Source organism: Pelophylax lessonae (genome assembly GCF_965119305.1).
Source record: "Pelophylax lessonae genome assembly, chromosome: 4".
Taxonomy (NCBI): domain Eukaryota; kingdom Metazoa; phylum Chordata; class Amphibia; order Anura; family Ranidae; genus Pelophylax; species Pelophylax lessonae.
Window position 1 is genome coordinate 308,543,448 of NC_138771.1, and position 26,827 is coordinate 308,570,274.

Consider the following 26,827-nt stretch of genomic DNA (forward strand, 5'->3'; position numbering starts at 1 on the left):
ATTGTGCGGTAACCGGAAGTGGAGGAGAAGAGTGTGCTGTACACGTGTGTGAGTGTGGCTCTCGGTTCTCAGGATGACCAAGGTGAAGAAAGAGAAGCGGCGGGAGGCAGAGGAGGAAGTGGAATCGGCATCGGCGCCCGAGGTCCTGGAGAGGACATATGAGGAGATGCTGACCACACTTAACCCCATCGCACAGCCGCTGGCGGGACGGAAGCTTACCAAGAGACTGTACAAGTGTATTAAGAAAGGTATGGAGCGGGCTCCGGAACAGTCTGTTCAGTATATCTCCCTGTATGATGTAGAGCTGGTTATGGCATTTTAGTGATGTTCGGGTCCTGCTAACCCAGGCACACATGGGAAAGGTCTCCAAAAATGTACTTGCATAGGGCTACTATTTCTCATTAGCTTTCATGTATTATATTTTTGCTTGAGAGGGGGCAGGGCAGAGTTGCGGATCTGTGTGTGAATGGACACGTAGAGCAGGGGTTCAGGTGCCCCCATTGTAAGCTGCTTGCTATGGAGACACTCGGCAGGAAGGAGGGGCCAGGAGTGACAGTGGGGGACCTGAGAAAAAGAGGATTGGGGCTGCTCTGTGCAAAAGACCACTGCACAGAGCAGGTAAGTATATAACGGTTTTTTTTTTCTTGCCTTTTATATCACTTTAACTACTTCCCACCGATAGGGGATTGACGGCGGTAAGGTGGTTATATTATCCTGCCACGCCGTCACAAGATAATGTGCTCTGGGCGCCCCCTGGGGGCGCTCGGAGCAGTGCTGCGGTGTGTCACTCTGACACACTGCATCTCCGATCTCGGTAAACCGTGACGTAGGCTCTTTACCACGTGACCAGCCGTGTCCAATCACAGCTGGTCACATAGTAAATAGGAAGAGCCGTTGATCGGCTTTCCTCAGTTCCTGCCTGACAGGCACGAGTAGAGGAGAGCCAGTCTGTGGCTCTCCTGACAGGGGGGGGGTCTACACTGGTAATCGGAGCATTGATTACCAGTGCAGGCCCTTGGGGCGGGGGGGGGGTGCTACTAGAACCCACAGGGATGGCAGTCAGGGCACAGGGAGCCCATCAGTGCTGCCCACCAGTGCCCATCAATGCCACCTATCAGTTCCCACCAATGCTGCATATCAGTGCCACCCCATTAGTGCCTATCAGTGCAGAAAAAAAGTTATCTATTTACAAAATTTTATAACATAAACAAACATTTTTTTTTTTTTTTTTTCAAACTTTTGGGTCCTTTCACACGGCCGCTCCGTGAGAAAGGTCCGCTGCGGGACTTTTTTTTTCTTCCACGGAGCGGATGACATTTCTGTCATCCGCTCCGTGTGCCCGCATATCATCCCATCCGTTTGCGGATGATATGCGGACATAATGTAAGTATATGGCACTGCGGATGTCAGCGGATGACACCGCTGACATCCGATTTTCCTTCCTTTCCGTTTTTTACACGGAAGAAAAAATGGGGTTCTGTTCCATTCGAAAAAACGGAACAGAACTGAAAGGAGGGAAATCGAATGTCAGCGGATGGTATTCCGCTGACATCCGCAGTGCCATTCACTTACATTATGTCCGCAAACGGATGGGATGATTTGCGGACACACGGAGCGGCCGTGTGAAAGGACCCTTTCGGTCTTTTTTTATTTGTTTAGCAAAAGAAAAAACTTGCGCTGATCAAATACCACCAAAAGAAAGCTCTATTTGTGGGAAAAAAATTACTTAAATTTGGTTTAGGTAAAGTGTTGCATGACCGCGTGATTGTCATTCAAAATGCAGCAGCGCTAAAAGCTATAAATTGGCCTGGACGGGAAGGGGGAAAAGTATTGAAGTGGTTAAGGCAAAACTTATTTTTTTCCCTTTGGGGTGGAGTAGAGAGGGATTAGAACCCATGTCAGGTTTTATGGCTGTCTGTGCCTGTTAGAGAGATTTACCCTCTCTCTGCAGGGTTGACTTACAAAAATTGGAGAGTGCAAAATCTGGGGCAGCTGTGCATGGTAACCAATCAGCTTCTAATTTCAGCTTGTTCAATTAGGCTTTGAAAATAAAACCTGGAAGCGAAATGGTTACTATGCAGAGCTGCTCCAGATTTCGCTTCGCACTCCTGTTTTGTAAATCAATCCCTTTTTGTCTTGACAGTTAACGCCAGAAAGTGAAAGAAAATCCCACATTTTAAGTTCACCAGAACTGGAATAGAGGGAAATCTTCCAATGGGGACACTAATTTTGGTGACACTTTGGAGATATTTCCTCTCCCTTTCTGTTTTGGCTATAGGACATAGATGTACATATAAGACAAAAATCTGACAGAGGTATAACCTTCCCTAACTGTATCCAAAGTGAATAGAAAAAGTAGGGTTTCCCCCTAGTTATAATGTATACTTTAAACCTGTAAGACTTAGGAACCATTCACACAATTGCCACAGAGTAACGTGTTGTGCTAAGACAGTCCATTCTTTAAAGGGGATATAAACCCAAAAGCAAACATTATACACTATAGTGTCAAAAGTATTGGGGTGCCTGCTGTTACATGCAAATTAACTTTAAAGAGGAAGTAAACCCTCCTCTACAACTTGTACCTATAGGTAAGGCTTACCTATAGGTACTGTAAATATCTCCTAAACATGTACCGTTTAGGAGATATTTACCTTACATGTTGCCAGTGACGTCACTGGCGCATGCGCTCTGAAGGAACGGCCGATCGTGCCGTTCCTTCAGAGCCCCGTGCCGTGACTGTCGGCTCTAGCGCGCGTGCGCGGGAGTGACGTCACCGCGGCTCCGGCCAATCAGATGGCCAGATGCCGCGATCCCGGAAGACGGGCGACTAGACATGTCGCCCGTCATAGAGGTGAGTGAGCGGCACGGCGGGTGCTCGTTCTGAGGTAAGTGTTGCATAATGAGCTAATATGCGATGCATACTAGCTCATTATGTCTTTCTTTTGCAGGGTGTAAAAAAAAAAAAAAAACTCAAACGAGTTTACAACCTCTTTAATGTCCAGTCTTAGTCCGTAGGATTCAATATTGAGTTGGCCCACCATTTGCAGCTATAACAGCTTCAACTCTTATGGGAAGGCTTCCACAAGGTTTAGGAGTGTGTCTATGGGAATGTTTGACCATACCCCCAGAATAGTATTTGTGAGGTTAAGCACTGATGTTGGACGAGAAGGCCTGGCTCACAATCTCCACACTTATTCATCCCAAAGATATTCTATCATGTTGGTCAGGACTCTATGCAGGCCAGTCAAGTTCCTCCACTCCAAACTCTTCAATGTCTTTATGGACCTTGTTTTGTGCACTGGTCCAAATCATTTGGTGGAGGGGGTATTATGATGTGCTCCAAACTTTGTGGGAAGAGTTTGGGGATGGCCCCTTCCTGTTCAAACATGACTGCACACCAGTGCACAAAGCAAGGACCATAAAGACATGGGTGAGCGAGTTTGAGGTGGGGAAACTTGACTGGCCTGCACAACAGAGTCCTGACCTCAACCCGATAGAACACCTTTCGAATGAATTAGAGCGGAGACTGCGAGCCAGGTCTTCTCTCCCAACATCAGTGGCTGGCCTCACAAATGGTCTTCTGGAAGAATAATTAAGTATTCCCATAGACACTCCTAAACCTTGTGGACAGTCTAAGCAGAACAGAAGAGATGAAGCTGTTATAGCTGCAAAGGGTGGGCCAAATATTGATCTCTACGGACTAGGACTGGGATGCCATTAAAGTTCATGAGAGTGTAAAGGCAGGCACCTCAAAACTTTTGTTAATATAGCGTATTGCAGCTCACCATTTCTTAGGGCTGCATTAGTTTTTTTTTTCACATAGTGATTAGAGATGAGACAAACCATGTAACCCTAGTAGGGGTCCTACGATTATGTAAAACCTGTTCTCCCAAAATGGAAAGAAAACTGCTGTAACTGATTATAAAGTGTGAGCTGGAGTTTATCTTCAATTTGTTAGTGTATTTAAATCTGACAGTACATTCAACACTTCCTGACATTCTCCTGCAGCAAGTCCCCTTCACAGTCTCCAACCATCATTTTTTTTTTTTTTTTTTTACACTGTTGGAATATTCAATGATGTACATTGCTGGGTGAAGCATTTAACTTCTTGGGCTAAGACCTTGGGAGCTGCAGCAGAGTACACATCCTGTAGAATCGGCACTTGTCATTGTCCTCCTCTCTCTTTGTGGGGGGTTAGGATATTTCTCTGGTGCCATATCAAAGTGGAAGGAAATTAGCAGCATGGCTTTTGTGGTGCTAGGCGCTGTCAGTCACCTTCCGACATGTATATCCATGTGGCCAGGCTCTGGTCACCCACAGAACGCTGGTGGTTGTCTCTTGGAGTGAACTGTATCTGGGTTTGTTTTGAGTCCCATTAAGGCTCCATGTACACGGGACGTTGTTAAAAGTCCCTTTTGAATGCTGGAATTTTTAGGACGTTTGAAACGTCTGTTCGGTCGCGTTTGTACCCGCGTTTAGCGGCGTTTGCGGGCGTTTGCGTTTAGAAGCGTTCCTAGAGGTCAAAAAAATGATTCCCCTTTAAAATGGAAAAACGCGAACGCTAAACGCGGGTCATCACGTTCAGACGCGTTCGGACACGTTTGTGCGTTTGAAACGCCGGGAAACACACGTTCGAACGCAAATAATTGCGTTCTAAAAAAAAGTCCCTGAACGCAACTGCCTGCAAATGACTGTAAACGACCCTGTGTACATGGACAGATAAGATGAAATGTAGATGGGTTCAGGGGCTTCTGAAAAAAACGCCCAACTGCTCCTAAACGGCCATTTCCAGCGTCCCGTGTACATGGACCCTAATTACAACAGTGTCAATATAATTTTGGCCAGCAGAGGGTCTTGTACACTATCATCTCTTGATCTGATACTTGGTTACGCCTCTTCCAGGATCTACTGAAGCTTCATTCTTAAAGTGGTAGTGAAGTCTCTAAAAAAAAAAAAATCCTCTGCAAGTTAATGTCATATAGTGCAAGTATGCTCTGAATACTAGCACATTATGGAAAAACTTACTTTAAAAGTATGCCCTTCAGTGGCACACCGTTACCCCTGCTGGGGCACCCAGTGTTGCTTCCAGGTTCATGCACTCAGCTGTTTAAATATGATTGGGCAAATACTGGGATATTTATGGGGTAGCTGCATTTTTTTTTTTTTTTTTTTTTAAGGTTGTCTTGAACCCCTGGGGACAAACCTTCCCTTGCTATCTGGAGATCTAGCATGCAGTTAGTCTTTCATGCGTGTTGATGGTGGCGATAATCTCGGAGCTCATATTAGAATATATCCAATTGTTTATTAGCAGCCTGAATATAGGGATAGTACAGGCCAGCTAAAGATACCGTTGTTGGAATACATGCGTCCTAATAACAGTGTCTTTCAAATGCATAACACTTCGCAGTATCTATACTGGTAAATCCAGTTGTCTTGTAGAGCTAGAAGTACCGCTTCAGCATCCAGTACTTACAGTGCATCCGGAAAGTTTTCACAGCGCTTCACTTTTTCCATGTTTTGTTATGTTAGCCCTATTCCAAAACTGATTAAATTCATTATTTTCCTTTAAAAATTTACAAACACCCCGTAATGACAACATGAAAGAAGTTTATTTGAAACATTTGCAAATTATAACAAAAAATAAAACCAAGAAAAAAAAGAAAATCCCATGTAGATAAGTATTCACAGCCTTTGCCATGACGCTCAAAATTGAGCTCAGGTGCATCCTGTTTCCACCAATCATCCTTGAGATGTTCTAAAACTTGATTGGAGTCCACCTGTGGTAAATTCAGTTGATTGGACATGATTTGGAAAGGCACACCACTGTCTATGTGGAATAAGGGAATAATAACCGCGCTAAAGGAACAGATAAATTAGAACAGCAGCAACTTCAAGTGTGACCACACCCTAATAAATATTATACATATAAGTCGCGCTAAATATATTAGATGGAGATGTGAAGTCCATAAAAGTCCAAAATAATATTATTGATAAATTCCAGGACCAAGCTCCCTTAAGGGTATGTGCTTACCAGATGAAGGTAAGGAAAAGGCAGTCTCGCTGCGTGGAAACTTGTCACCTTGACAGTAGATCCAAGCTTCTATGATCGATCAACTCAGTGGACATGGGATCATGAAAAGCAAAAAATGCCGCAATAGCGTAAAACCCAACAAACAAATTGTGACTATCACCATAGGTGTGGGTAAATGAAAATTGTGATGTGATATGACCTCCACCACAATAAATGAAATAAATAAATCATGCAAAAATATAGGGAACTTAGGGTGAATAACCCCTACCAGAGAGGTTGAGGGTTGACGCCTTAAGTGATTAATGTGTATCGGTTGGAGTAGCCTCTTACCAAACAGAAAAAATAATGACACAGTGAAGAAAACGTTGAAAAAAAGGTAATCGTGCTGAACCACCACCAGCTGAATTCGCCTCTTACCCTGGATAGATATAGATTAGCCAAAGTGCACTAAACAAATCCAGTGTAACACTCAGGATCCAGCAATTTCACACCTGTGAGAGTTGCCTCTTACCACATATGAAGTTGTATCAAGCCTGTAGGGTAAACCAAGTGGCCAAAGACCGACCCCAAATTGAATCCAAGCAAAGACCAGGAATGGGTGAGCAATGGAGGTTGCCGCCGGCCGGACGGCTCCGCTCGTCCGCACTCGTGGGTCGCAGTCAGATGACGTCAGTACGCCGTTGCCCTGACGACGTTTCGTCACAGATGACGTTATCAAAGGTGCGGACGGCGTACTGACGCCATCTATTTATAAGAAGAGAGGACTGGATGCCCGGAAGTGGGTGAAGACCGTTCCGCCATCATTGAAGAGGTAATCAGAACTATTACGATCATACATCCACCATCGGGCAAACAATTTAAAATAAGCTGTTCTACGCAGCACAAATAACACCCATAGGGTTGTCAACCCGTACAAACAATACATTGGTGCAATACATATATAATAAACAATAATGTCAATCCCATAGAGAGGGCTGGCTGCAACGCCATCTAGTGGATATTTGATATATTAAATATGAAAGGTCCATATATATGATCTTATTCACATAGACCCCATCAAGACAACAACAATATTAACCTATTGAATATAATCAAAGGTTGCTGATATATGAAATAAAGTTATTCTGACAAACCGCTCTCAATCATTGTGTATATTGGGTCAAGAACCGGAACCAACTCAAAAGATTTTTTGGCCCCACCCTACATCAATAAATGTCACATATACCAGTTATATATTGGTGTTGTCCTGTTACAATCTCAAATGAAATTTGAATGATATACATATTTAAAATTTGTAAAATTATAATAAAAACAATATATGGTCAAGTGAACTTAATCCAAAATGTACAGGTGATATCATACATCTCCATCAGATGATGAAAATATATTAATAACAATGGAAATAAGGGCTTATATGACTGAATAACCGGATCAAACTAAGCATTATTTATGAACGCATTCACTTCTATATCCACATTCAGTCCAAACGGTACATAAGTTTTGACTCGGTAAATCCAGGTCATCTCTAATTTAGAGATGCCTCTAACTAGGGGTTCACCTCTCCAGTGTGGTGTGAATTTATCTATCCCTAAAAATAAAGTATTAGCGGGATTTTTACCATGGACAAGAGCGTAGTGTTTGGACACTGAGTGTTTAGGGAATCCCTTAAGGATATTGGATATGTGTTCATTGAGTCTCACTTGTAGCGGTCGTTTAGTTCGGCCTATGTATTGTAACCCGCATGGGCACTGGAGTAAATATACAATGCCAGTGCTCATGCAGGAAACAAATGGTCTAATGGCATGAACTCTACCTGTACTGGTAGAAGTGAATTCTTTAACTGTTCTACGCTTGTTAGAGCTAAAGGAACAAACCCGACATCTATTACATTTGTAGAATCCAGTCATTTGGCTTAAAAAGGTAGGTTTAGGAGCTGGTGATTCCAAAATGTTAGGTGCCACCTTGTCTCTCAAGGTGGGAGCCCCTCTAAACACCACACATGGTCTATCTGGCAAAGTGCTGCCCAAGACAGGGTCATTCCCTAGAATGTGCCAATGGCGGCTAACAATGTTCTTAATACTCATATGCTGGCTAGAGAAAGAAGTGACAAAAGGCAGGCTGAATGATGAATCTTTAGGATCCACTTTTGGATTCCCACTCAGTAGTTGACTTCTGTCTATTTGACTAACCTCCGTCAGGGTCTCTCTAAGGAATCCCTCGTCATATCCCTTATCAAGAAATCTCCTAGTGAGGACACGAGCCTGAGTTTGGAAATCATGAAAGTCACTACAGTTGCGCCTAATGCGGAGGTATTGGCCTTTGGGTATGGCCCTCAGCCAAGGTGCATAATGGCAGCTATCGGTAGGAATATATGAATTCCTATCGGTTGCTTTAAAGTATGTGGACGTACAGAACTGTCCATCTTTGATGTTAATAGTAAGATCAAGAAAATTGATAGTAGACTGGCTGCATTCATAGTTTAACTGTATACCCCGATCATTGATGTTTAAATGATCTAGAAAGGATATCAAGTCACTGTAATGGCCATCCCAGAGGAGGAGCACGTCATCTATATACCTAGCCCAAAGGAGTATCTGCGGTCTACGATGGGCATAGATGACGCCCTCCTCCCACTGGGCCATAAACAGATTTGCAAGGGATGGGGCATATTTGGCACCCATGGCCACACCGGTGACCTGGCGATAGAATTGCCCGCTATACCAAAAATAATTATGGTGGGTTGCAAACTCCAATAACTCCATAATAAATGATATCTGGATAGCCGGCAAATCAGAATTCCTATTGAGAAACATATTAACCGCATTTAGCCCAACACTATGTGGAATGATTGTGTATAGGGAAGAGACATCAGCTGTGACCATCCAAAGATTATCAGTGGGGGTCACGTTGGTCAAAAGACCAATGACATGTCTCGTGTCTTTAATATAAGATGGTGTGTTTTGCACCAGTGGCTGCAGATAAGAGTCAATGTACTTCCCCACCCGGGACGTCACAGAGTCGATGCCACTGACAATGGGACGACCCGGGGGGGAAGTCAGACTCTTATGCAGCTTCGGTAGATAGTAAATAACCGGAGTGCGGGGGCATTTGGGGATCAAAAATGCCTTTTCTTTTTTATTGATTATATTTTGATTGAATCCTCTTTCTACAATACCCTCAAGAATCTTTTTATAGGAAACTTTGGGATCCCTAGATAGAGGGACATAGGTTAAGTTGTCACCTAAAATCCGATGCATCTCCCGGTTGTAATCGCTACGGTCAAGTACAGCGATCCCACCCCCCTTATCCGCTGGCCTAATGACCAGATCTTTATTGTCACAAAGGGAATCTAATCCCTTTTGTAGGTCGGCGGACAAAGAGGTTTTATGTGGTTTGACCCTATCCAGATCTCTAAGTAACACATCCCTAAATACCTTTAGTGATGGAGCTAAAGAACCAGGCGGGTTAAATAATGAGGCATTAGAAAGCCCTGAGTGTTGAATCTCAGAGCTAACTAAGCGATTTTCCTTAATAGGGTTACTCAATATGTATCTTTTTATATTGAGTTTTCTTACAAATTTATGGATATCCATGTACGTCTGGAACTTATCCAGACGTTTCGGAGGAGCATATTTCAAGCCTTTATCCAATAAAAGTTTCTCGGGTTCAGATAGTGCTACCTTACTCAGATTAAATATACCAGCCCCAGCTATGTTTTTACTTTTTTTAAGTTTGATGCGCCTGCCTCCTCGGTTTCCTCTTGTGGCTCGGCGGGGCGCTTGGTTCCCTGTGTGGCCCTGGGAAAACCCCACCCTGGATAGCTCTGATTGGTGGGTATCTGGGATGATGTATTATCTGACGTTATCTCCCTAAGGGGCTGAGAAGCACTTTGGTTGGGGGGAGGTAAGGTGTTGTTAGGGCCCTCATTGTCCCTTAAAGGGTAAAATCTATTTTCCACTGGGACGTTATATTGATAGTTATCATGTCTATTATCAGGCCTACCCTGCCAATAAGGCTCCCTCAAAGAGCCCCTAAAAGGCCCTGTGGGCGGATCATACCAACGTCTATCAGGTCTAGGGGGGCTCTGATCATATCTCCCATATGAGTGGCGTTGGTGGCCATAGTCAGGACCCTGATCCCTATAGTGATAGGATGGTTCAGGATAATTATAGGGCCCCTTTCTCCATTGCGGAGTGTTGGGATAACCAGATGAATGGGTGTATTCCCTTTGATGATAATTCGGAGTGTTAGGTTGATCCCTCTCCCCTTGTTGCCAATTGGTTTTATAACCCTGGTTGTTATATGTACCATTAGGTTTGGGTTGATTCTGTGGTTGTTTACCTTTTTTGGGGTTAGGTCCCCTATGGGGTGATTTGAATGAAGGGCGTCTATTTTTCTGATGTGCACCCTTTTTTTGTGGCTCCCTTATTCCACATTTTTGCTTTTGACCTTTAACTGCTGCTTTTGGATATATCCATACAAAATGGATATCTTTGAATATAGAGCCTCTAGGTCACTTAATACTGACGGGGTTTTTGAGGTACTCTCCACAGAGGAAACCGATGTAAGTGGACTCTTTATGAGGCTGAAAAACTTACTTGTATCAGAGATCCATACTCAATGGGACATAGCCTTTTTGGATACCTATATCAAAAAGACTATGGTCCCTAGAAGCCTCAGGTGGGAGGTTTGTCCTCAGCTCGGTGAAGTCGAGTTAGAGGATTGGTATAAATATTTCAATGAAGCAGGGGTGAACTTCTTGCGTTTCCTGTCAGGTAGGAAGAGTGCTAAACTTTCCAGACTCGATGACGAAATAAAAATAGTCAAAGAGAAATTGGCACCCTATAAGGAAAGTGAAGAATATAAATCTTCCTCAGCTGATCTATTAAAAAATCTTGAAAAGGAGGAGAGAGATCAGAAAATCAAGAAACGCAAGAAGTTCAATAGGGATCTCCAAGATTACCATTCTAGTGGCGTTTTTGAATGGCAGAAACGGCTAATGGCTGAATTAAATTCAGAAGAAGAGGGCATGGAGATCTCGACCGCTCAAATCAATAGAGCTGCCCCAGTTCCCCCACTAACAGTGGACACCAATAAAAAGCCACAAAAAAAGGGTGCACATCAGAAAAATAGACGCCCTTCATTCAAATCACCCCATAGGGGACCTAACCCCAAAAAAGGTAAACAACCACAGAATCAACCCAAACCTAATGGTACATATAACAACCAGGGTTATAAAACCAATTGGCAACAAGGGGAGAGGGATCAACCTAACACTCCGAATTATCATCAAAGGGAATACACCCATTCATCTGGTTATCCCAACACTCCGCAATGGAGAAAGGGGCCCTATAATTATCCTGAACCATCCTATCACTATAGGGATCAGGGTCCTGACTATGGCCACCAACGCCACTCATATGGGAGATATGATCAGAGCCCCCCTAGACCTGATAGACGTTGGTATGATCCGCCCACAGGGCCTTTTAGGGGCTCTTTGAGGGAGCCTTATTGGCAGGGTAGGCCTGATAATAGACATGATAACTATCAATATAACGTCCCAGTGGAAAATAGATTTTACCCTTTAAGGGACAATGAGGGCCCTAACAACACCTTACCTCCCCCCAACCAAAGTGCTTCTCAGCCCCTTAGGGAGATAACGTCAGATAATACATCATCCCAGATACCCACCAATCAGAGCTATCCAGGGTGGGGTTTTCCCAGGGCCACACAGGGAACCAAGCGCCCCGCCGAGCCACAAGAGGAAACCGAGGAGGCAGGCGCATCAAACTTAAAAAAAGTAAAAACATAGCTGGGGCTGGTATATTTAATCTGAGTAAGGTAGCACTATCTGAACCCGAGAAACTTTTATTGGATAAAGGCTTGAAATATGCTCCTCCGAAACGTCTGGATAAGTTCCAGACGTACATGGATATCCATAAATTTGTAAGAAAACTCAATATAAAAAGATACATATTGAGTAACCCTATTAAGGAAAATCGCTTAGTTAGCTCTGAGATTCAACACTCAGGGCTTTCTAATGCCTCATTATTTAACCCGCCTGGTTCTTTAGCTCCATCACTAAAGGTATTTAGGGATGTGTTACTTAGAGATCTGGATAGGGTCAAACCACATAAAACCTCTTTGTCCGCCGACCTACAAAAGGGATTAGATTCCCTTTGTGACAATAAAGATCTGGTCATTAGGCCAGCGGATAAGGGGGGTGGGATCGCTGTACTTGACCGTAGCGATTACAACCGGGAGATGCATCGGATTTTAGGTGACAACTTAACCTATGTCCCTCTATCTAGGGATCCCAAAGTTTCCTATAAAAAGATTCTTGAGGGTATTGTAGAAAGAGGATTCAATCAAAATATAATCAATAAAAAAGAAAAGGCATTTTTGATCCCCAAATGCCCCCGCACTCCGGTTATTTACTATCTACCGAAGCTGCATAAGAGTCTGACTTCCCCCCCGGGTCGTCCCATTGTCAGTGGCATCGACTCTGTGACGTCCCGGGTGGGGAAGTACATTGACTCTTATCTGCAGCCACTGGTGCAAAACACACCATCTTATATTAAAGACACGAGACATGTCATTGGTCTTTTGACCAACGTGACCCCCACTGATAATCTTTGGATGGTCACAGCTGATGTCTCTTCCCTATACACAATCATTCCACATAGTGTTGGGCTAAATGCGGTTAATATGTTTCTCAATAGGAATTCTGATTTGCCGGCTATCCAGATATCATTTATTATGGAGTTATTGGAGTTTGCAACCCACCATAATTATTTTTGGTATAGCGGGCAATTCTATCGCCAGGTCACCGGTGTGGCCATGGGTGCCAAATATGCCCCATCCCTTGCAAATCTGTTTATGGCCCAGTGGGAGGAGGGCGTCATCTATGCCCATCGTAGACCGCAGATACTCCTTTGGGCTAGGTATATAGATGACGTGCTCCTCCTCTGGGATGGCCATTACAGTGACTTGATATCCTTTCTAGATCATTTAAACATCAATGATCGGGGTATACAGTTAAACTATGAATGCAGCCAGTCTACTATCAATTTTCTTGATCTTACTATTAACATCAAAGATGGACAGTTCTGTACGTCCACATACTTTAAAGCAACCGATAGGAATTCATATATTCCTACCGATAGCTGCCATTATGCACCTTGGCTGAGGGCCATACCCAAAGGCCAATACCTCCGCATTAGGCGCAACTGTAGTGACTTTCATGATTTCCAAACTCAGGCTCGTGTCCTCACTAGGAGATTTCTTGATAAGGGATATGACGAGGGATTCCTTAGAGAGACCCTGACGGAGGTTAGTCAAATAGACAGAAGTCAACTACTGAGTGGGAATCCAAAAGTGGATCCTAAAGATTCATCATTCAGCCTGCCTTTTGTCACTTCTTTCTCTAGCCAGCATATGAGTATTAAGAACATTGTTAGCCGCCATTGGCACATTCTAGGGAATGACCCTGTCTTGGGCAGCACTTTGCCAGATAGACCATGTGTGGTGTTTAGAGGGGCTCCCACCTTGAGAGACAAGGTGGCACCTAACATTTTGGAATCACCAGCTCCTAAACCTACCTTTTTAAGCCAAATGACTGGATTCTACAAATGTAATAGATGTCGGGTTTGTTCCTTTAGCTCTAACAAGCGTAGAACAGTTAAAGAATTCACTTCTACCAGTACAGGTAGAGTTCATGCCATTAGACCATTTGTTTCCTGCATGAGCACTGGCATTGTATATTTACTCCAGTGCCCATGCGGGTTACAATACATAGGCCGAACTAAACGACCGCTACAAGTGAGACTCAATGAACACATATCCAATATCCTTAAGGGATTCCCTAAACACTCAGTGTCCAAACACTACGCTCTTGTCCATGGTAAAAATCCCGCTAATACTTTATTTTTAGGGATAGATAAATTCACACCACACTGGAGAGGTGAACCCCTAGTTAGAGGCATCTCTAAATTAGAGATGACCTGGATTTACCGAGTCAAAACTTATGTACCGTTTGGACTGAATGTGGATATAGAAGTGAATGCGTTCATAAATAATGCTTAGTTTGATCCGGTTATTCAGTCATATAAGCCCTTATTTCCATTGTTATTAATATATTTTCATCATCTGATGGAGATGTATGATATCACCTGTACATTTTGGATTAAGTTCACTTGACCATATATTGTTTTTATTATAATTTTACAAATTTTAAATATGTATATCATTCAAATTTCATTTGAGATTGTAACAGGACAACACCAATATATAACTGGTATATGTGACATTTATTGATGTAGGGTGGGGCCAAAAAATCTTTTGAGTTGGTTCCGGTTCTTGACCCAATATACACAATGATTGAGAGCGGTTTGTCAGAATAACTTTATTTCATATATCAGCAACCTTTGATTATATTCAATAGGTTAATATTGTTGTTGTCTTGATGGGGTCTATGTGAATAAGATCATATATATGGACCTTTCATATTTAATATATCAAATATCCACTAGATGGCGTTGCAGCCAGCCCTCTCTATGGGATTGACATTATTGTTTATTATATATGTATTGCACCAATGTATTGTTTGTACGGGTTGACAACCCTATGGGTGTTATTTGTGCTGCGTAGAACAGCTTATTTTAAATTGTTTGCCCGATGGTGGATGTATGATCGTAATAGTTCTGATTACCTCTTCAATGATGGCGGAACGGTCTTCACCCACTTCCGGGCATCCAGTCCTCTCTTCTTATAAATAGATGGCGTCAGTACGCCGTCCGCACCTTTGATAACGTCATCTGTGACGAAACGTCGTCAGGGCAACGGCGTACTGACGTCATCTGACTGCGACCCACGAGTGCGGACGAGCGGAGCCGTCCGGCCGGCGGCAACCTCCATTGCTCACCCATTCCTGGTCTTTGCTTGGATTCAATTTGGGGTCGGTCTTTGGCCACTTGGTTTACCCTACAGGCTTGATACAACTTCATATGTGGTAAGAGGCAACTCTCACAGGTGTGAAATTGCTGGATCCTGAGTGTTACACTGGATTTGTTTAGTGCACTTTGGCTAATCTATATCTATCCAGGGTAAGAGGCGAATTCAGCTGGTGGTGGTTCAGCACGATTACCTTTTTTTCAACGTTTTCTTCACTGTGTCATTATTTTTTCTGTTTGGTAAGAGGCTACTCCAACCGATACACATTAATCACTTAAGGCGTCAACCCTCAACCTCTCTGGTAGGGGTTATTCACCCTAAGTTCCCTATATTTTTGCATGATTTATTTATTTCATTTATTGTGGTGGAGGTCATATCACATCACAATTTTCATTTACCCACACCTATGGTGATAGTCACAATTTGTTTGTTGGGTTTTACGCTATTGCGGCATTTTTTGCTTTTCATGATCCCATGTCCACTGAGTTGATCGATCATAGAAGCTTGGATCTACTGTCAAGGTGACAAGTTTCCACGCAGCGAGACTGCCTTTTCCTTACCTTCATCTGGTAAGCACATACCCTTAAGGGAGCTTGGTCCTGGAATTTATCAATAATATTATTTTGGACTTTTATGGACTTCACATCTCCATCTAATATATTTAGCGCGACTTATATGTATAACACCACTGTCTATATAAGGTCCCACAGTTGCATGTGCATGTCAGAGCACAAACCAAGCCATGAAGTCCAAGGAATTGTCTGTAGTCCTCCAAGACAGGATTGTATCGAGGTTCAAGTCTGGGGAAGGATACAGAACAATTTCTGCTGCTCTAAAGGTCCCAATGAGCACAGTGGCCTCCATCATCTGTAAATTTAAGTTTGTACCACCAGGACTCTTCCTAGAGCGGGCCACCCGGCCAAACTGAGCGATCAGGGGAAAAGGGCCTTAATCAGGGAGTTGACCAAGAACCCGATGGATACTCTGATAGAGCTTTTGTGGAGCGAGGAGAACCTTCCAGAAGAACAATCTATGCAGTGCTCCACCATTTAGGCCTGTATGGTAGAGTAAAAGGCACATGACAGCCCACCTGGCGTTTGCTAAAAGGCACCTGAAGGACTCTCAGGCCATGAGAAAATGAATGCTCTGGTCTGATGAAACAAAGATTGAACTCTTTGGCCTGCGTCATGTCTTGAGGAAACCAGTCATCACTCATCATCTGGGCAATACCATCCCTAGAGTGAAGCATGGGGGTGACAGCATCATGCTGTGGGGGGATGATTTTCAGCAGCAGGAACTGGGAGACTAGTCAGGACTGAACGAAAGAATGTAGCAATGTACAGAGACAACCTTGATGAAAACCTGTTCCCGAGCGCTCTGGGCCTCATACTGGGACGAAGGTTCTTCTTCCAACCGGACAACAACCCTAAGAACACAGCTAAGATAACAAAGGAGATGCTACGGGACAACTCTGTGAATGTCCTTGAGTGGCCCAGACTTGAACACAATTGATCATCTCTGAAAAGATCTGAAAATAGCTTTGCACCTTCGCTCCCCATCCAACCTGATGGAGCTTGAGAGGTCCTGGAAAAAAGAATTTGGAGAAACTGGCCAAAAAAAGTGTGCCAAGCTTGTAGAATCATACTCAAAAAAACTTGAGGCTGTAATTGGTGCCAAAGGTGCTTCAACAAAGTATTGAGCTAAGGCTGTGAATACTTAGATACATTTTTTTTATTTTTTTTTTTTTTATTTTTAATAATTCAAAGATTTCAAACTTCTTTCACGTTGTCATTATGGTGTATTGTTTGTAGAATTTTAAAGAAAATAATGAATTGAATCCATTTTGGAATAATGCTGTAATATAACAAAATGTGGAAAAAGTGAAGTGCTGTGAATACTTTCCGGATGCACTGTATATAGGTGTTTCCAGGGGCAGCACCTCCCCGCTCCACACTCTGATTCCATTTGCTGGCCACTACATTGCTAATGTGCTGTTACAGCTTTGCATTTAGGACAGGGCTCGACAAACCCCGGGCGCCAGGTCGCGTTGGTGACTAGAATTAGCGACCTGGCGCCTGGGGTGCCCTGCAGGAGGTGTCCCTGTCCCTTTTGCGCCCCCCACCTCCTCCCCGAGTGCACGGACTACCGCGCCGTCCAAAAATTGAGGACCCGGCTTTTCGGCCTTCTTCTGTGGGATGAGAGAGGCTTCCAACGGGGAACTGGCGCCCTCTTGTGGTGGCCGGGAGTAATGACTGTTTCCACTGCCTGTTCTCGATGCCTGCCCATCTCCTTCCCAAGAGGAGGTGAGATGGAAGTTTTTGGACAGGCAGTGTGTTATTATTTAAAAAATATCATTTTTTTTTTTTTTTTTTCAAATTATCAATATCAATATGTAATTCGCTTGATTGCCCCGTCAACACAGACAGTGTTGATGCTGGAATCCACACTGCCGGGCCATTGTCTTCTCAGGACGAGGGGTGGAAAAGCTGTCCCGGCCCGGAGGAAGACAGTGAAATATTGCTAGTGACTATAGCAGCCTCTAGCGATAATCAAAGGTAAAACCCAGCAAGCTGGTTGTACCCAAGTTGATCGATTGATCAACCTGGTACATTCAGGCTGCCCATACATGGTTCGAATCTCGGATGGTTCCTGCTGAACCGGCCGAGATTTAAACCGAGTATAGCCTGCCTTACTGGGTTAACCCATATAGATCTTGCAGTGAGGGATTTTGAAAATCTTCAAGCAGTTCAAGGCAACAGATGATGAAGGAACATCTGACTATGCCTCCCTACTTTATGATTGTCGGGTGGTCATAGTGGCAAGGCATTTGGGGTCTTTGGCGGCGTTCAAAATTTAATGTGACACATCAGAGTATAGGCCCATCTATGCTAGGGCGTTCTCTGTTGACATTGGGTTAATCTGGAATTTTTGGAAATTGAAGTGTCAGCAGAGAGCTGGGATTGTACTCAGACCAGTGTTCTGCAGCTGGGGACCTTTAAGTGGCTCTACAGATAGAAACCTGTCTTTGGTTCATTAGTGCCTCCAAAGACTGGCAACCTTGTTCATTATTGGTTTATTATTATTAATATGGTTCTGTCCAAATGGCTGCAAGCGCTGACCAAATGGAAATGTTCCACCAGGACTATTCATGAGATCGATAGATCGACTTCTCATGACCAGGAATTGCCATAGATGAATCAAAATGGCAGTACATGATTGGTACTCTTTTGAAAGGAGCTCTTTTTTGATGCCTGAGTTCCTGGATTAGGCCTGCTCACAGCAATCTGGAAAAAATCTATGCGTGAAAGCAAGTCTAAAGTGTTTATTGCAAGCAGATCAAGCGTGGCAAAAACACCAGCCATTTGGGTACCACATGCTTAACAAGGCATTTAACCACCCAACACAAATACAAGGCATTTAACCTCCCAACACACTTCGCACACCACCAGCTGTAGATTATAGCAGGCAAATTTCTCTGCCCCAGCTGCTGCAGCAAAAAAATAAAAATAATACACTCCCTGACACTCACATGCCCAGCGTCTAAATTCCAGCTTGTCCCAATTGCTGCCTTTAAAGCTCCAGCCTTTACAACTCCAGCCTTTACAACTCCAGCCCTTCCATCCGGTTGATTCTGCCCATTTCTATGAATGTGCAGAATGTACTGTATCACAATGGCAGGTTCCAAGATGCTATTTCTTTTCACGTAAGGCCATTTAAAGCTCTGTACCATCACACAGAAGGCAATGTTTTGGAATCGTTGGGCAAGGCAGTCAGCCACAAGGTCCACATTACTGCTGACATGTGGTCCAGCAAGCATGGTCAGGGACAATATATTTAATTCAAAGCGCACTGGGAAACTCTGCTTGCAACTAGGAAGGATGCAGGACAGGGCTCAGTGCTGGAGCTTGTTTTGCCCCCAGGTCTCCATACAGCTGGTGGTGATGATGCTAGATCTGTCAGCTTTATCCCCCTTCCTCCTTGATGCCCTCTTCTGCAGGATTGTCCTATGAACCACCAGTACCCCCTAAGCGTTCAAGGGCCCATTCGATGAGTCAGGCTAAAAGAGGCTATGCAGTGCTTCAGCTGGTCTGTCTAGGGGACAGGAGCCACACCAGAGCAGAGATTCTCTCAGCTCTGCAGGCACAGGCCCAGAGATTGTTCATGCCATGGAAGCTTGAGCCAGGAATAGTGGTGTACGATAATGGCACTAACCTTCTAATGGCAGAGGAAGACATACAGTATGTCAAAGCTTAAGAGATGCTTTTCGATCCCCAGAAACCTTGGGAGTAGTGTGTGGCTGGGAGGAGGCAGTTCCAGAATCCTGTGACCCTGAGGACAAACTTGCGGTTTGCGGTGCATTGCTTCCCTTTTTCTTCAAAGCCTGCGAAAGTACAAGAGATATTGTTGCATCAAGGATAAGGATCATTATTGGTTGGCAACCCTTCTTAATTACCGTTACAAGGGGAAAGTCTCTGAACTCATCCTGCCCTCGCAGGGGGAGCACAGGATTACATCTATTGAGAACACCTTAAAGAGGAGTTTATGTAACTCCTTTCCAGACTCTGTTAGGTTACAGTCTCATGGAAAAGTTTGTTTTAAGGCTTCTGTTGGTCAAAGGAGGAGCGGTGGAAAAGGGGGGCCGCCTCAGTGATGCATTTCAAAATTGTTTTAATTCTCGGCGCCCAGGGCTGTCAGCTTAAGATCCCATTGGCAACGTCTGCATCATATGGTGGAAGATTATCTAGGGGCAAAAACAGACACGAAGAGCTTTCCAGTAGACGATCCACTGGGTTATTGGATCATGACAAAAGACCACTGGCTAGAACTTGCCCAGTATGCAATTGGGCTGCCATGCATCCAGCGTGTTTTCCAAACAGGCATTCAGTGCTGTCGGAGGTTTTGTAACAGATAGAAGAGCACGTCTGTCCACAGACTCTGTTGACTGGCTGACACTTGTCAAAATGAATTAGTCCTGAATTAGCAGCAGCTATCAAGCCCCTGATGCCAATATTGCTGATTTAGTGTTATTGGGATCTCAAATCTCTGAAAGACTGTCTAGGCTGCCTAGCTTTTTTGGTATTGATTTTATCTTGAAGTTGTTTTTTGGTATAGGTTTCATGGGCACAATTAACACTTTTAATTAAACCAATTCTTGCTTTCAAGAGTACCTCTAGAAACTTACAGGGTGAAGGCACTACCAACAGTCAAAGCCCATTTTCTCCACAACTGCTTGACAGGGGCATCAAATTTAAATTTTTACAGCAAGGCCAATTCTTGCTTTCATCAAGAGTACCTTAGAATGTTACGGGGTGAAGGCATCACAAACATCCAAAGACACATTTTTACCCAACTGTTTGACAGGGGCATCACATTTTTATTTCTTACAGCAATGCCAAGTCTTGCTTTCATCAAGAGTAACTCTAGAAGGTTATGGTGTGAAGGCACCACCAACACCCAAAGCCCAATTTTTCTGCACCTGTTACTTTTATCAAATTATCAATTATTGAAAAATATATATATATATATTTTTATCATCTCCCTGCCATGCCACAGCCACACAGCCGAAGGCCCCTTTCACACGGGCTGTCTGATCACGTCCGCCTGTCAGTTTCTCAGGCAGACCTGATCGGACCTTCAGTCTCCTCTATGGACCGGTAATCTGCCTCCATCTGATCCTGTCCGCCAAAAACAGATGGATGGTGGTTCTATTTTCTATCCATCCCGTGGATCGGATCAGATGGCATCTGATGGAAACAGACAGACGGTCTGTTTCCATCCGATTGCCCTATAGAGGAGAGCGGGGTTCTAGTCGTATTTGTGTCAATTTAATATCATTTTTTTTTTTTTTTGGAAATAAAGCTTGGTTGTTTAAAAAAAAAAAAAAAAACTGGCTCCTAACTTTTTTAGCTGGCTCCTAGATTTCAGGCAAATTTGTCAAGCCCTGATTTAGGACCTTCATAAAGTAAAATAATGTGCATTTTTATTAACTGAAGAGCTCTTGCCATAGTTCACTTTTGAAATACACCTGAAATAGGTGCCTACTTCACCAAAAAAAAAAAAGGGGGAATATTCGGATCTGAATGCACAGTGGTAAAGGGCATAAAATTCAGGTGCAACTTTGATGAGCATTAACAGGTTGACATCCATTTAATTTCTTTTTTCTCTGTTTTTTAGCTGTCAAACATAAGAATATTCGGAGAGGTGTAAAAGAGGTGCAGAAATTCATCAATAAGGGAGAAAAGGGGTAAGTTTAGTCATTTAGTCACTCACATAGGAGGAGATTTACTAAACCTGGAGAGTGCAAAATCTGCTGAAGCTGTGCATATAAACCCAATCGGCTTTAAGGTTTTAGGCCAGGTTCACACTGGTATGACATGACTGTTGTACCACTGTCGATCCGACTTTGCCCTCTGACATCGGTCCTATTTCCATCCGACTTGAATAAACAGGATACGATTTTGCTCCGACTTTGAGATAGTCCAAGTTGTCCTTTGACCAATCAAAACAATTCCAGTGTGACTTAAAATTGCTTTTCCTGCTGCAATCATCATGTTAGATGGCACAAGTCGGATGATTAGGAGGAGGATCCGACTTTAATGATATTGAATAGGCTGAAAACGTCTGACCAAGGTAGTGAACGAACATTTTTCAAAGTCGCACCAACTTGTGTTGGACCAGTAAAGTTGGCTTTTGTAGGGATCCATTGATTTGTACAGGTCATGCGACATGTGCTCCCAAAGTCGAAGCGTATGTCGCACCAATGTAAAACGGGCCTTAATATCGAAGCCTGGTTGAACAAGCTCGAGTTAGATGCTGATTGATTTCCATGCACAGCTGCACCAGATTGAGTGTTCCAGTTTTAATAAATCTTCCTCATAATGTCCATTGAGTTGCCTTTTTCTGCAGATCGCTATACATATATGGTGTAAACAAGACCCACAGAAAACAGTTGTGTTCTCTTCGCCCTGCTAACCCTATACATGTGTGGTGGTGTGCAGAAAAATGCAACTTCCATGGATTTGGTGTGAGCAAGCCCTCAAAGTTGGATGCATTTGCCTGAAAGTTGCCATATTCAAGGTCCACTGAAGAACCTATTTATTCTTATTTGTTGCCTATTAGTTCGCTGCCTTTTGCATTTCGTTCTTTTACTGGGGCTTGTCATATTTTACCCGCTCTTCTATTTGTTGAAAGTAAATATAGTCTTTTACACTGGATACCCTAAAACTATTTTTTTTTTTAATTTAAATTGAATGTGCATATTTGGAATCTCTCATGGGGAACTCTTGGAAAGTGTCTTTCTCTGAGTAAAATGGGTGGAGTCAATCTGTAGCCGCCCTCTATTTGCTATTTGTATCGCTGTCACCAATTTCAAGAGTTGTGGGAGAATTCCCTTGCAGTACCTGCAAGTATACGGCCATTTTATGCTTTTAAGGGGACCTTTTTTTATTCCACACCAAGGCCCCTTTCACACATACAGTCCATTCAGTTCATCAGTTTTTCATCCGTTTTTTTCTACATCCACTACCAATGCTAAAATGGATGAAAAACAGACCGTTTGTCTGTTTACATCAGTTTTTCGTCCGATCCATGTTTTTGACGGATGAAAAATAGGGCATTCATCCATTCCAAAAAACAGACATTGACGGAAGCAGATAAAAGCGGATGTTAACGGATGATTATCCGTTGTCATTCGTTTTTACATAGAGATGCATTGATGTCCGTTTTTCATCCGTCAGCGGAAACTGGCCTAACTTTCAAAAGCCAGCTTGACTCCAGAGCAAATGGCATTGAAATTACAGGTTCAGGACATTGTAAATATAGGTTTTTCTCCAAGGAAACAGTTTGGAACTGTGCTCTGACATCTAATATATTGATTTGAATCATTTGTAACATGCAAGTAGCTTATGTTTTTGTTCTACCTTTTATTGATAGTTATTGGTTTATTCATGATTTTCTAGAGCTATGTTTGATACTTTGTCGCCATTTGCTATATTTTATTGACCCTTAAAACAGTGCTGGGTTGAAGTAAGTTAGAATAGTGGAGCCTAAACAGGACCCTAAATGCCAGTCATCAGAACATGGTTGTCTTACCCTGAAATTTGAAAATTTCCCATTAATCTGATCATTCAGAGGGTTTTTGTATTTTAATTTTTTTAATTCTTTGTAATAATGTGTTTTATTTCAGAATCGTTGTGCTTGCTGGAGACACCCTTCCCATTGAAGTTTATTGCCATGTTCCTGTCATGTGTGAGGATCGTGGAATTCCATACGCATACATCCCTTCCAAATCTGTGAGTAACCAACTTATATTATTTAGCAGATACATTAATTAGCTTGAATTTAGTTTAGGAAACTTTTTGAATACCTCACTATGGGAGGAGTTTTGTGTGTTTTGGCTTTCACTGTCACGAGATTTAAAATCCTTTCCAGTTATTGTGTTTTTATTTACCCCTATTTTCTGCTGTTAAACTTTAAGGGCTTGCTCACACCAGGAATCCATTCCTGTGTGATTTGAGTGCAGTTTGTTTTCAGCTCGTTCATTTGAATGGGCTGAAATTGCACTGCATCGCACCAAAAGCGTATGCACAATTTTAAAAACGCACCGCAACCGGTTTTTGTGGTACTTCGGTACCACACGATCCAGTATAGGCAAATGCACTTTGTTTGCTTTCTGCATTTGGGGTGATTGTTAATTTTAGACTGACATCCACTGCAGATTGCAGACACAGCGCGTTTAGAAAGTGGCTTGGGAAATTTAGGTTTCCCACACCCTGTTCTTGGTAATGGTTCACTACATACAGTGCATCATTACAGTCAACATACATCATACATACATACATCATACAGGTTACCTACAGTGGGAGGATGGAGATGAGGGTATTTGAGGGCTGGGTAAAGGGTCAAAAAATTACCTTGCGTAAGAACAGTTAAAAATATGAAATCTGCTGCTGTCCACCTTTCATTGATTAACTCTTCATTCTTAAGATTCTTCTTCCTCTTGTGATAGTAAAGGGAGGGCTATCATGTGTAAAAAAAAAAAAAAAAAAAAAAAAAAAAAAGTAATGCTGTTTACATTTGTGATTGCTATTGCAGCCATCACAAGGCTCAGATCCATGGCATTAACCACTTCAATACAGGGCACTTTCACCCCCTACCTGCCTAGGCCAATTTTCAGTTTTCAACATCTGTCAGTGTGTGGCAAGGAGAGCCGATCATCGGCTCCTCCTCGAAGGGGAGCCCAGGACAAGTAATCGGGGCACTGATCATCAGTGCCCCGATTAAAGTAAAACCAGAGCAGTGTCCATTAGTGATTAGGGGTGCGCTTCATGGCACTGAGGCACTGACTGGCATCACTAATTGGCACTGTTTGGTGTCATTGACAGTGTGAGGCAAGGCGCGCCGATAAACTGCACTTCCGCATTTACATGTGACCAGCTGTGATTGGACACAGCCGATCACATGGGTACCAAGATCGGGGTCGCGGCCGCGATTGCTGTGCGCGTTCTGGGGCACCATCATATGACGATGTCTCAGAACGAGAGCCGCACCGCTCCGCCGTCATTTGACAGTGGGTGGGCAGGCAATTGGTTAAAGGATCTGGTACTGAAGGCTTGTGTTTGATACCACAGCATACCTTCAGAGATCTAGCAGTGTCCATGCCTAAACAGGTCTGGGCTGTTTGGTGGCAAAGGTGGAACCTACTCATTATTAGGTGGGTGGTCATAATGTTATGGCTGGATCAGTGTATGTTTGTTGGGTACTAAAAATGTTCTGTTGCCAGGCCATCCATTTCAACAAAATTCTTCCCGTAGCATACTGTTTATACATTTTAAAGGGTAAGTTCACCTTTTCATGATGCCCTGTTGTATAGTGTTCCATACACTGCAATACCCAGCTCTGGAGTGAGCATCCATCATACAGCTCACAATGGCAAGCGCTCATTGGCCAGTATGACAACGTGACCACCCTGACCAATGAGAAGCTCTGCTTTCTTCTGGAACTTTTTTTTCCTGAAGAATAAGCTTCAGATACACTTCTCGTTGGTCAGCATGGTCACAGCTAATGTGTTTTGATATCTGTTTTTGCACATTATTTATGCATCGTGGTGTTTTTTTTTTTTTTTTTTTTTTTTTTTGGGGCAAAAATTGTAATGCATGAAACATGATCTGAAATGCTCAAAACTTATGTTATCTTCATGCATGTTTTAACAAGAAATGGAAATAGGGCAGTAATTTACCAACCATATTCTTGTTGCTTACAGGATTTAGGTGCTGCAGCTGGCTCCAAGCGACCTACTTGTGTTATAATGATTAAACCAAACAGTGAATATGAAGACTCATACAATGACTGTATTCAAGATGTACAAGCCTTACCATTACCTTATTAAATGACCATTATAACTTTCTGGAGGAAGAGTAAAAAATTACCTTTTATTTTGTATTGTACAGTTTGAGCTTCTGTTTCTGCTAGAAGTGACATTTCTGGTGTTTTTATATATACTTCAATACTTTGTCTAAGTTGACTGGTTTGTATGTAGTATATTATGATCGACATGAACCTTTGTTGACTGCAACAAATTAAACTGCCCACTGTGTATGGGCCTAAACACACACTTTTTTTTTTTTTTTTTTTTGCTTGTTTTCATTAAATATAGTAAGAACATGGATGTGAATTGAAAGCCCATTAAAAACAGGAGCACCCCTAAAAAAAAAAAAATAAAAAAAGAAAAAATGCACGGTTAACATTTGTAATGTTGTAGGGAATATTTAGAAAAATTAGGGTTGCCCAGCAGCACCCTGAAAAATCAACTTCTCCCCCTTTTTTTTTTTTTTTTTTTTTTAAGTCCCCCTGGAAAACGAAAATTTCTGGTATGCGAGGGTGCCTAGGCCAGTGTTTCTCAACCAGGTTTAACCCAGAGTTTGCTAGGGGTTACTTGAGCAATCAGCAATTTCTGCCTCTCTGACAAGTTCTGACTGACACCGTTGATCTTTTTAGCGATCGGTAAGGGGGTAATTCTTTACAATGACTACAAGTGTAAGGGGCATTCTTCCCATTGATCATCACACTAATGTATCATGAGTTGTAGATAGCCATTATTATTCCTCTGTGTTAAAAGGGTTGAGAAAAGGCTCGCCTAGGCCCTTCTGAGCAGGCCGCCTCATAGCGGTATACCTGGCGTAAGATCTAAGGCACTGCTGCCTCAGACTGATGTCACTACTGTTCTGCCCACTGTTCTCACCCTGACCTAAAGTAACTGTGCTGTATGGCTCACTCCATACAGAGACAAGATCAGAACAAGTCAGGGTAAGTAAATATTAGGGAAAGATCAGCTTTAGGTAGACCACAGGCAATATTAGTGACTAATCTTTTGCCTTCTGTCTGCTTTTTTGGACACTTCCAGAAGAGTTCAGTTTCGCTTTCAATTTTTCAAGAAGTCTTGTTAGGCTTTTCAACTGCATCATAACATTTATCTCTTTTAAACCACTATTAAAGCGGTTCTAAAGGCAGAAGTTTTTTTACCTTAATTCATTAGGGTAAAATACCTTCTGGGTGCTGCACCCCACCCCCCCAACCCCCACTTCATATTTACCTGTGCTCCATCTTGATCCAGCGATGTGCATGAGAGCAGTGGCTCTCCCGTGTCTCTCTCTCTCTCTCTCTCTCTCTCTCTCTCTCTCTCTCTCTCTCTCTCTCTCCTCATTGGCTCACACAACAAACTGATGCTGCAGCATAGAGGTGGGTATGTATGGCTTCTTGGTTTTTTTTTTTTTTTTTTTTTTTTTTAAACCTTTTTTTTTCCTTTATTGCCCATCTTGATTTTTGACTATCACCAGCTCTCTGCAG

General features: G+C 42.9%; 1 protein-coding gene across 1 annotated transcript; it reads left to right on the plus strand.

Moving 5' to 3' along the window:
• Positions 1-25,587, plus strand: NHP2 (NHP2 ribonucleoprotein). Its single transcript, XM_082252772.1, has 4 exons — positions 1-248; positions 21,158-21,227; positions 23,169-23,274; positions 25,245-25,587. Exons 1-4 carry the CDS (start codon positions 74-76, stop codon positions 25,368-25,370), a joined length of 477 nt encoding a protein of 158 aa, XP_082108898.1. The 5' UTR covers positions 1-73; the 3' UTR covers positions 25,371-25,587.
• Positions 25,588-26,827: the final 1,240 nt, after the last annotated feature.

What these genes read in the sequence shown, in the direction of transcription:
- NHP2 (XM_082252772.1), top strand. Translation starts at nt 74, where the DNA reads ATGACCAAGGTGAAGAAAGAGAAGCGGCGGGAGGCAGAGGAGGAAGTG. An exon ending in ATCAATAAGGGAGAAAAGGG is followed by an intron (nt 21,228 to 23,168) that starts GTAAGTTTAGTC and finishes GTTTTATTTCAG; the next exon opens with AATCGTTGTGCTTGCTGGAG. An exon ending in CATACATCCCTTCCAAATCT is followed by an intron (nt 23,275 to 25,244) that starts GTGAGTAACCAA and finishes TGTTGCTTACAG; the next exon opens with GATTTAGGTGCTGCAGCTGG.